At 36.0% G+C, this 12269-nt stretch overlaps 1 protein-coding gene across 1 annotated transcript; it reads right to left on the reverse strand.

The window, feature by feature from the left end:
- Window positions 1-7653: 7653 nt before the first annotated feature.
- Window positions 7654-9466, reverse strand: LOC149267212 (uncharacterized). Its single transcript, XM_089398302.1, has 3 exons — window positions 9286-9466; window positions 8878-9161; window positions 7654-8389 (listed from the first exon to the last, which is right to left on the reverse strand). The coding sequence occupies exons 1-3, from the start codon at window positions 9464-9466 to the stop codon at window positions 7703-7705; spliced, it is 1152 nt and encodes a 383-aa protein (XP_089254428.1). The 3' UTR covers window positions 7654-7702.
- Between the last annotated feature and the right edge of the window lie 2803 nt (window positions 9467-12269).

A 12269-nucleotide genomic window follows, 5' to 3' on the forward strand; every position in this document is an offset into this window, starting at 1 on the left:
GGGCTTTCCATGCTAATTCCTGGTGAGGAGCATTGAGGGGCTTGATATTTAGAGCAATAGGAGTCTCCATAGTTCTTCAAAGTGCAAGAATTGTGGGTGGATAGATCAAAATGGCAGCAACACAGAATGGAGGTGATTCTTTGTGAAAACAGTTTGTATTTTGGATACCAGAGGGGAATTTACTCAACAGCAATTGAAATACTGTTTGTTTTTAGGAGCAGAGCTTCTCTAAGGTCTAACTGTCCCCTTCCAGCGGGTGAATTGGGACCAACAAGGAATTTTCCGAGAATATGCAGTGAGTATTGTTTTGGGTGAATTTACCGGAATTATGGCTCGGCTGATGTTTTTCGACTTCACAGTGGCAAATGTGGACTTGCAGAGGGAAATGGGTGGTGTAAATATAGTTTTTGAGGTGCCTTTATCCTTCTGAGCAAATTAAAGTTCAATAACAGTCGTATGGAGGGCAGGACATCTGTAAATACCTGTAAATTGGCGAGCAGAGGTCGAGCAGGTGTGCATGGTTGCTGCTGAGGAGGTCGCCCGGGTTAAATCAACAGGTTGGCGGAAATTCGAACGTAAACGGTCATGCAGGGAGAACAATAGCGACAGGAGTGAAAGTGGGAAAAACACGGCTTTTTTGGGTAAATATGGGTTTTTTACCATTTTGGCGCTTTTTCGTGATGACGTCAGCATGACGTCATTGGTGGGTCACGGTGAGGTGACGTCAGCTGACGTCGTCGGGTGACGTGGCAGTAGATTATTGGTCCAAGGGGCGATGAGGTGGCAACCACGTCAGCGGACAGGTGGACGAATAGCAGAGGTGAGTACGAGCGGACGCGACGTGGCGATGAGTTAGCGGAAAATAGGTGGCAGTTAGGACCGTAGCGGTTACGGTTAAAGCTAACCGCTACGGTTTCTCGGGGCGGTTTGGGTACGGCGCCGAAGTTGTCAGGCCCGGCTCCGAGATATCTTAGCGCTTGACGCGTGGAGAGGCCCTGACGTGACGCAACGTCAGCATCTCGGGCGGTAAAGGACGGCAGTGGGGGCCGCTCCGATATGAACATGGATCGTCGGATCTTCAGGCCTTGATCCGACGGTGGGCGGAGTATGGAGGTGCTCGGGTTATATGCGGGCGGAAAACTTTAGGTTTTGTGGGTTTTTTATTGGTTTTTCGAATGTTTTTTCATTTAACCAATAATGCGCTAACCTTTGGAAATGCGCCAGAGGCGGGTTTTGACTTTGATAATTTTTTGCAAAGGATTTTTAGAGGCAAAAGAGGTTTTATAAGGATTTTTTTTTTTTTTTAATGCAAATGGTGGTTTAAGGAGCAATTTGACTTGCAGCAAGGGGGAATGGGATGGAACAGGTTCACCAAAGTGACCAGATGTCATTTTGGTCCCTTTTGAAGAACGTATGGCTATAATGCCAGGGGGAAGGAGTATTTATAATATTTGGGGCTTTATACACCATAGTGTTAGTATTATTAGGGGAAAGGGTAAAATAGGGGAGCTATATAGTAAAATTAGAGGTTAATATGAATGAAGGGAGCAAATGAAGGGGATTTTACTGAGTTTATCTGAAATTGACTTGGTTTTGAGAGTAGATCAAAATGAAAAGATCTTAGACAAGAAATGTGGATTCTGAATGAACTAGAACCACCATAAAACCATGATCTCTCTTCATAAATCTCAGCTGAAAGAAAGGGAGTGTTAGTAATGGAATAGAGGGGAAGAGGGAGGTTAGTCATGCTCCTTGCTGTAATATGATGGAATTAACCACTTTGTCCATTGATAGATTTTGCCTTGGCAAAACACCTCTTGACATATGTGTAATGGTGAAAATACCCTTTCCGCAACCACAACTGCCTACCCAGCTATTTCCCTAGCATTTTTTGTTTCTTCTTAGAGGGTGCATTTGGACTTGCAAACCCTTACTTGCCTTTTCTTTTCTTTGGCTTTTTCTTTTTCCTTTCTATCTACTTCTACCCTTATCTCTTCCAAGGTCCCAGATTAAGCTGTTGGGAACCTTTGCTTCTCTACCTAAACTAGTTGTCTGCCAAGATTAGGCTGTTTGGACAGACTTCTTTCTCTATTCTATAACTCAAAATTGAAAGATGGCATGATCCAGATTAGACTGTTGAATCATCCACAACATTGAAATAAGGTCCTCAATACTTGAAACACTTTACCCACCTCTTGCTTTCTAGGAAATATGGGATCTTTGTGAACTCAAAGCAGAGCATATTTGGACTTTCTCTTGCTAATCATGAAATATGAAACCTATTGGTATAGGTATCCAACACTAAAGTGGTCATTGTATTAAATATAAACTTTTGTCTTAAAATATTTTTGTCTCAAAATGATTTTGTCTTAAATATAAAGTTTTGTCTTAAACTAATTTTGTCTTAAATTGTTTTTGTCTTAAAATAATTTTGTCTTAAATTGTTTTTGTCTTAAAATAATTTTGTCTTAAACTATTTTTGTCTCAAACTACTTTCGTCTTAAATATAAAGTTTTGTCTCAAAATATTTTTGTCTTAAATTATTTTTGTCTTAAATATAAAGTTTTGTCTTAAAATATTTTTGTCTCAAACTACTTTTGCCTTAAAATATTTTTGTCTTAAACTATTTTTGTCTTAAACATAACGTTTTGTCTTAAAATATTTTTGTCTCAACCTATTTTTGTCTTAAACCTTATATTTGAGACAAATCAATTGATATTAATGTTTAATGTAAAATAAAAAATGAGTTTTTGAGACAAAAGACATTTTTTGAGACAAAAGATTTGTTTTATCTCAAAAAAATGTCTCAAAAGTGCCCTTGGTGTAGTAGTGTGTGTTTTCCAAATAAGAAATTTGTAAGATGATTTCTCTTGTAAGTAAGGAGCGTACATTGATTGATTCATCCCACAATTTGGAATAAAGCGACCTTGGATGCAACATATCTATATCTAGGATGTGCTCCTCTCAATTGATTGATTCATCCCACAATTTGGAATAAAGCGACCTTGGATGCAACATATCTCTATCCAAGATGTGTTCCTCTCAGTTACCCTATTATGCTATGAAGTGTAAGAAACTATGTTGCACCTGTATTCCTAATTCCCCAAAAAAATGATAATCATCTTTTTTGAGATACTCTCCCCATTAGCTGTATGGAGTATCTTGATCATCTTTAGAGATTTCTTTTCTAAACACACTTAGAAAATATTCATATGCTCAAACACTTCAAATTCGAGTTTGAGAAAGTACACCCATGTGTATAATGTGGAATCATTTATGAATGTTAGTACATATCTTGTCTTGGCTATGTAAAAATATGGAAATGGCCCCATTATATCATTATGAACAAGTTAGAAGGGAAAAAAAGGCCCTCCATGAGTGCACCTTCCCATAATTTCTTCTAAATGATTTACAAAAGCACATCCTTCACAAAATACATAAGAAAATTCCATGGAATGCCTTTCACCACCCTGTGTTCACTATGAATACACACATATATCAAACTTAAGAATTCAAAACTTTCATGCCAAATACTCCTTTCATGATTTTCTTGTGTTAGTAGTAAAGCTAAATTTGATTAAGAAAACAATTCACAAAAAATGTACTAATAAGAATGGTTGTGTGCCTTACAACTAAAAATTTGGAGTTATCTTACATGTCATATATGCTCACCAAAGTTGGGGTGGATTCAACTCTTCTTATGCTGATATGCCTCATTTGATAGAGAGAATTTATTGGCATATAATGAAAGGACTGAGACATTTTGTTGGTAATGTTTTCAAAATTTTCTAAGAGTGTGGAGATAGATCAAATATCTCAAATTTAATAGCTCAATGGAGGAAGATGATTAGAAATACTGAAGAAAAGGAGTTGGATAGATATTATTTTATCAATTATCTTTCTTCATGAGTTGCCTACTAAATACTCCTGGTATCCTTAGATTGTTTTAGTTTTTCTCCATCTTGAGTTTTACAATATCATTTCCTTCCCTGCAACTGCTGCTTTCCATATTATCAAGGAAAATAAATGTTAATTTTAGGAAGTTTTTATATTAATGGTGTAATGTCTAAATTCAATTAAGAATAAGATTATTGCAAATAGATTCCAAATACCAAAACTCCAAAGGACGAAATTGATTATGTGACTTTCTTTGACATATAAGTAACCCATCCATAGATTTATGACATTATTTATGTGGCCACTATCCAAATTATTATAAAGATCCCTGATAAACAAAAGTCATATCACCATAAGGAATTTTATTGGTTTTTAAGCATGCTTCTTAATCAACATTGAGGGGAAGTTGATTAAAAATAAAAATGCAGAACATTTGTGTGTGGTTTTGGATGTAATATTCATTGTTATTTTTAAAATCTGGTGTATTTTGTACATTTATTATCAATTAATCATCACATCAGAACCATAATGCTCTACGAGAGTTAAGGGCGAGAATTTGAAAATTGGAAAACATATCGATCATTCTAGTTTGAACTATTTTATTGAATATTTTACTTAATTTTCAATTTTTATTTTTTATCTTTCATGATGTTAAGAGTTTATAATGGTTTCATATAATTTCATTCGTAGAGGTAGGTTCTAACTTTTAATTTTAAAATTAGGATTTAGGGTATAAATTTTATTGAAATTTATTTCATGAATACAGGAGAAAGTTATGAAACTCATAAATTCTATTTTCTAGATTCTTATGCTATTTTAGAAAAGTTAAAAAACTTGTAAGAATTACTTTTACACTTGGAATTTATGTACTTGTTAGTACAATTGTTCAACCTATAGTTGAAGGATTATGATCCCATATACTTGGCTTCTAAGGAAAAAGCCAACATTTATAACACAAATGCCATTGGAAGGAAGATATATCTTCCTCTCATAGCCTCCATCAAGGACCTCCACCTACACATATGTTTGTTAGATGATTAATTAACAATTGAAATTGATTAGTTCTTACTTAACTCTTAATAATGACTTATAATTAATAAATTATATTTTAACATGATTATTTAATATATTAATAATGTGTTCTCCAAATTTAGTGGACTTTGTCTGCTACAATAATTATAATGATTCATTGTTAATTGTTGCTCGTGGGTATGCTCCTAAAATTTTCAACAATATTCCAATTTCATACACAAACTACAACATATACAATGAATTTCCCCTCATATTCAATATATAATTGCGATTTTGATATTCCAAATTGTAGGGGAATGATTTATAATAAACAGAAAAAACTATTCACAATTTTCGAATTGAAAGAGTACAAGAAGTTGCTTACCATACCAGATGAGAGTGGCACTGCTTATTGACATTTTTCGAGTCTCATTCAAAATTTTTGGGAGACTCTGCAAACAAAGTTCTCCATTCGGGGTATCCTCAATATTACATTGAGTTCATTGAGTTCATTGCACTGTGTGGTAGGGATACACTACTTATGCAACAAATGCAAATGACGATGCAAATCATCAATATATATTCTGAAAGCCCTAAAATTCAATAAGTAACAATAAGTAACAACTTTCATGTTTGTAATCTACAAGGGGATATTTTGTTCACATTCCAAGAAATCTAGCTATCCAGTAGTATTTTTTACGGTCCTTACATTACTAGGGCACAAGATATTTTGATTTGTACTTATGATAAGTATAGTGGTACTATCGATGTTTTGAACATTGTTACAGGAGAACGCCTGGTAAAGATTGGGCAAGAGCTAACCAGCCTACCATAGGGAATTAAATGCCCATATGGAGGCCGGCTCTACCATGGATGTCGAGGGGGGTCATGGGCGCATCCATCCTCCATACATCGTTAATCCGACAAGAGCATCATTCCGTTTCCGGGAACGCGGGACCCACCACCCCCGAGCTGGCACTGGGACCCATTTTCAAACCTGCCCTCACGCCAAAAGACCATTTTCATCATTCGCGCTCCCGTTCGAACCTACACGGCCTCTGCAACCCATCTGGAGGAAACACGGCCTCTGCAACCCGTCTGGAGGAAACACCGCCCGCGCTCACAGTTGCACCCACCTCGCAGGCAATCCCGGACGTGAGGTAAATTAAAAATACCTGATCTGATCTGTAAGGTTTTTGGTTATATACAAGTTCTTGTTGCAAAAGCTGTTAAATGGGGACTTATGATGCGGAGACAAGTCATTCTTTACTCAAAAGCATGTTAAAAACATGACAGTAAGCCATTATACCTGTCTGAATTGAAGGATGCATGTTTCTATAAACCTCTTGCTTATCATTACAAGAGTATCAGATGTGCAATGTATCATTAACCCACCAATGCTGAAAACCAGTATAGTGTATGCAACAGAGTCTAGGTGCAACCAAGACTAGATCCCACCCAGCTTGTCAACAAGTTTTTAAGGCCGGAAAAATATCAATCTAAAATGCAACCAATCAAACTCTAGATTTTATTTACAAAAGCATAATCAAAGTGAACATGATAAGGGACATCATGCTCTCACATTCCAATTATGCAGTTTAGATAATCTGCTATCCTTTGCTTGTTATCGTTGCATACAATAAGCACCAAATAAGCATGATGCATATGAAAGCTCACATTAGTCGTGAAAATAGCAGAGTAGAATCAAAATGAGATCAGATGCGCTTACACGTTAATATTTTTCCTTTAGTTTCATATATAACTATGATTATTATCTATGTTAGCAATAATGACTGTTGAACATCACTTTACATTGGAGGTAGCAATACCTCAAAGCTTCAAGTTGCTTAACGCTCAACCACCTGTAACAACTTCTGATCCAACTGAGATTCGAGCCAAACCAACATGGAGGGTTCTCAGTGATAGGATCCAACAAACTAAGTTCTTCAGTGTTAGGTTTTTAGGAGTCTTGTTTTTGTCCTATTTGGGTGAGATCCAATTGATGTATTAAGCTTATGATGAAACTTCGAACCTACAATTTTGGTTTTAGTAACCTTGGTCATAAGTAGTTGTAAGCAGTAGTAGTGCACATTTATGTCAGGTGTGTATTTTAATTTTTCTGCAAATTGTTATACTGAGATGTATATAAATAATAATAATAATTATAACTTAATTTTAAAGTCATTACCAAGCCGATTAATAAATGGATTAGGGTATGAAACCCTTAAAATGAAATATATGCCAACAATGCTTTAGATATATTTTCTTAGGTGAGGCAATTTAATACTCTAAATAAAAATTCTAAATTTAGTAATTGTTTTGGACTTCATTTGAGCATAACAAAGTGGAACAAACTGATTAAAGTTGTATAACAAAGTGGGACAAAGTGATTGAATTTACTTTCATTCAACAAAGATTTAGTACATGGCAAGCTCCTGTCCTCAAACTTTCCTTTCCTTCAATTCCAGCCTTATATTACATTAAAAATATTATATTGTTACAACCATTCAAAAAGTAGTTCGGACAGAAAGAGTGGAACTTCTGATTAAAAAAGAGGTGGGCCTTTTGCTAAAAATAGCATGGGACCTAAGATAGACTGAATATCTGTGGCATCCAATCCTGTTTTATGTCAAAGGTTGTCTCCAAAGAATCAAGTTGTACATGATTTTGAAGCTAAAACGAGAGATTCCGAATATGGTTTGAAAATAAATGTAGCCGGATAAGCTGTACAGGCAGACTCTTATAAAAAAATATTTAACCAGGGATCGACAAGCCTTGCTCTAAGACCATGAACTCATTGGAATTGTATGTCATTTGAGTTGAACCTTGGTAGGTAGTCTGAAGTGGTTAAGCCAGTAAAGTAATCTTGATTAAAATCAAGAAAAGTTATTTGGTCTAACTGAGGGAAGGGATTTTGTAGACCTTCCATACTGAAATTATACGTTGATTGTGGCTGCTCCTGCAAGAAATTCTCCAGTCTGAAGCTACTCTGAACTTCTTCTTTCTCCGAAATGGGATCTGAAGATGATGATGGCTTGGAACTGCTAGAATCAGTATGCAGTCCTGAAATTAAATCCGCTGAATTGTAATTTGCCCATTGGTGGTCGATGGAGGGGGAAATTGGATTGAATGTTGTATTTTGTACTGGAGCCTTGAGGGTACTGGCATTGAAAGGGTTTGATGTATTTTGGAAGAAATCCGGGTTCTGCAAATTGAAATTGGAATTCATGGGATAAGAACGAGGGGGAACCACGTTGTGGCTTGTTGGAGAAGGTTCCAATTTCATCAGACGGTCAGAAGATGGGTTGTTCTGTTCAATTCCACTGTGCTCAATTGAAGTTGAGGAGGGTTGATTATCCATATCCTTTTCATCGATGGCTTCCATTGGTACAACATCATGGGAGCTTTCCTTCTGCCCTTGTGCTAACTTCTCAGCACTGATCTTTTTGTTGTATATTCGACAGAGAACCCAATCATCCAACTACATTAAGAAGAATATTTTCAATTAGTATACACAAAATAAATGACAGAGCAAACAAGAAAGTATAGAATCTAGTCCCTATCTTATATTTCATTCTCTAACTATTTTCAAATGGCCAAATCCAAGACAAGGAAAAACAATTCCCAGCCTTTGGGCCTCAGAGAACTGATAGCAAAAAATACAATAATTCTTCCCATAAAAAATGCAAATCCAAACATTCCACTGACAATAGCTTCAATTGAGTAATCAATCATTTAAGTCCCGTGTCTTTTATTTCTATTCCAATCCAATATAAAACCAATATCTGTAATTGAGGAATGAAGCATTCAGCACCAATATCCTTATTGCTAATGCCCATATGAGCAAACAGGGGAAGAAACAGAAGGGGGAAAGCACAGAACATAACAACCAGAAGCCAAATTGACCCAGTGAGCTGTATTTACAAAACTACCGACTTAAGACCTTACAAAGAGGACAAAAGAACTTACTCTTAAGCTGCCTTTCTTCCTTGCAGGTCTACTAACATGAATAAGACAGTATTCGTGCATGATCCAATTCGTCTTTGTGCCTTTGGGTGCTTTCCTAGCATAGAAGGCAAGAGTCTTCTTGATGCCCACTCGCTTCTTTCCTCCTTTAGCAGTAATGGGCTTATCAGCACCTGTATCTTTCCAGTATCCAGAACCAGCAGCCCTATTGGGCCTTGACCCATTTGGGTACTTTCTATCCCTGGGAGTGAAAAAATACCATTCCTTCTCTCTGAATAGGGCCTTCTATGTAAAAAAAAAGAAGAAAAGAACAGGCTCTTCATTAAGTCCTAAAATCCATCTGATCACACCTTCTATAATCTGTTTAGAAATATGGGTACAAGGATTAGAGGGGAGAAATGAAAAATATACCTGGAAGCTGCCATGGATCATATTTGTAGAGATCCGCTTCTATTATTATAGGAACAGGGATCATCTGAGAGGCTGCCTTCTTGCACAAGTAATGCACAACCAACTCTTCATCTGTAGGGAAGAATCTGGATCCAGGAGGCAACTGTAAGTCAGCCTCTGCATTTCTTCTACTCATACCCATGGCTATGTTTATCCTAGTGTTTTCTTCTCAATACTCCTGAGATGCTCTGATCATCTCTACTAACACAACATATAATAAAAGATGCATCATTACAGTAATATTTCAGTCTAGAAAACCTTGTCTTGTCTACCTAGAAGTATATTTTAAAATGGCATTTTCGAACAATAATTTCTGAACACAAGCTAGGGATACCTTTCAGTATAACCATAATTGGAGATGTTGCAGGAGACAATTGTTTTTCCCTCTGGCATGGAACTGCGGGAACAGTGGGATAAATGGTAATCAGTTAAAGCCACTGTGAAATTAGACATTATAACATCATCTTATAGCAGCACTAACTTTTCATACTAATACTGTGGAGTTAGGACAATTTTGACACCTTCATAAGCAATACACTTCAAAAGGTAGCAGATATGGGTTTGGGAACAAAAACTTTTCCCATTTTCATAGGACTTTAGTGAATGCAGCCAGCTACTCCTTGGGTTCAAACAGTTATGTTGGTAAAACTCAAAACTCAGAAAAGTTCTTGTGCAACATCTACTAAGTAGCTTCTGTGCAAGAAGTTCTTGTTTCAGGGATTTGGATAAAGAACAATGAGGTGGGGAATCTTTGCAAACGACTTGGAGCTAAGAGATTGAGGGTTCTATTTTAAATTGAGATACACAGACAGAGGTTTCAGTAATAGGGTTTGGTATTCAGAATATAAACCCATGTCATGATCCATATTTATCAAGGATTTGTTGGATTTTCTTTGCAACAGATTTTGCATGTTATTACGTTTCTTTCAACAATGTATTGATTATACCAAGATGAAGCATTTGAAAGTCTATAATACTGTTTTGTGCATGGGTAGGAAATATTGAAGGGGAGATAGGGAATTATGCTCTAAATGTGTTTATATCTGGTGGGGTCCTGAGTGTAAATTGTACACACTACAAAAAATTGCATTTCAAGTGGTGTTCAATATTTATAGCATGAACTGTTGCTCATATGTTTAGTCAATATTCATGTTCGCTCATTTGTATAGGGATTTAAAGAATGAAGAAGTGGGACTTGAGCAATGAGTTGGAGGTTGAGGACCCAGAAGGAATGATAGAGTTTTCAGTGGAAGATTTGACATGGACAAAAGTAGCAGGAGACCAAGTCGCGATTATTCCATATTGTCGACTTGAGGATTTTATAAGTGGAGAGAAAATGAGGGAAAGTGCACCTACTCAATTTGTTGCTAAAACTTGACGAATTAAAGATGTGAAGGATATCAAGAGGGCAAATTCTTCAACATATCTAGAATATGTTGTGTGAGTCTCTCTCTCTCTCTCTCTCTCTCTCTCTCTCTCTCTATATATATATATATATATATATATATATATATATATATATATATATAATTTTGATTTTAATTTCACTATGTCAAACATGCATAAATATTTTATTTAATTTCTGGTAAATTCTTGATCATAGATATTGGTGTGCCTATGGTCCAAATCATGTACAATCCAGCAATGTAGCTGAACCTGGATCTACAACTAAAAAATGCCGTCCACGTCACAGCATCAAAGTTGGTTGTCAGTGTCACTTTATTATGCGACGACTTGCTCTTAGACCAAATGATGTTGTTCTAATATATACATCATGCAGACATATTGATGACAAAAATGTGGTTTGTCATGGAAATGAGGCAAATGACATGCCCAAGAAATTCAATTTTGCGCCGCATTTAACAGAGCATATACGAAATATTGTTGAAGATTTGGTTCATGATGGTTTTAATGCTACAATGATCTGGGAAAAATTTATCTTTGATTTAAGGTATGGATCTGGTGAGTTGTTCACAGGGGCACCTCGAGATTCTTTCATGACAAGAAAGGATGTGTCAAATATGTACAATAATGTCAAGAGGCTAGAGTATGTGAAGCATGAAAGTGATCCAATGAGTGTGGATTGTTGCGTTAGTGAGTGCCCAGAGAGCTTTTTCTTCTACCAACAACAAGATGTTGTTAAAAACATCCCTTTCATTATAGGCATACAAACTAAGTGGATGCTTTCAATGATGGTGAAATAGTCACACAACAACATGTTATCAATGGACTCCACTTTTAGCACTAACAAATATGGGGTAAACTTGTTTATCAAAATTTCATTTATTCAACTTTATTTCAATGTTGTCCTCTTATATGCTTATAATCTTGTTTTCTTATTGTAACACAGTATCAACTGTACACCATAATGGCTTTTTATGATCATCACAATGGGATTCTAGTGGCATGGGTAATATCATCACGGAACGGTACTCCTGATATTTGTAAATGGATGTCACAATTATTTTCAAATGGGAAAAAAGGAAACCCAGATTGGCATGTCCCAGCTGTCATCACAAATGATGCAGTAGTGGAAATTGAGGCATTAAGGTGAACCAGTTTTTTCTTTTTAGAATAGATAAAAAGAAATAATGTTCAAGGATATTCTCTTATAATGTTATATTGTTTTAGGTCTTGTACAAATTGTACACTATTATTGTGTGTATGGCATGTCCGTAGAGTGTGGTTGAAAAATGTTGGAACTAAAGTCAGGGGAAAGGAAAATAAAGCCCATATCTTCTGTGCTCTAGGATCAATCATGCATTCGTGTGAATATGATGCATCTGTGCAACATGAAATTGAAAGTTTATTTGATGAGTTCAAAGAAGAAACTGTGTTTTTGGATTATTTTGCAACCAACTGGTTAAACAACAACAAATTATGTAAGTTTCCTAAAGTTGCATTTTATCAGTTTATTTTGTAATTGACCATTTTCTATTGTTTCT

The sequence above is a fragment of the Pinus tabuliformis genome, chromosome 6 (assembly GCF_031772625.1).
Source record: "Pinus tabuliformis cultivar Carrire ecotype Pingquan chromosome 6, CPIR1, whole genome shotgun sequence".
NCBI lineage: Eukaryota > Viridiplantae > Streptophyta > Pinopsida > Pinales > Pinaceae > Pinus > Pinus tabuliformis.

Bases quoted from the DNA above. Each gene is read 5' to 3' on its own strand.
- LOC149267212 (XM_089398302.1), bottom strand. From the start codon at position 9,466: ATGGGTATGAGTAGAAGAAATGCAGAGGCTGACTTACAGTTGCCTCCT. The intron at 9,162-9,285 runs GTATATTTTTCA...TTTTTTTTACAT, and splicing joins TGATCCATGGCAGCTTCCAG to AGAAGGCCCTATTCAGAGAG. The intron at 8,390-8,877 runs GTAAGTTCTTTT...TTCTTAATGTAG, and splicing joins GGAAGAAAGGCAGCTTAAGA to TTGGATGATTGGGTTCTCTG.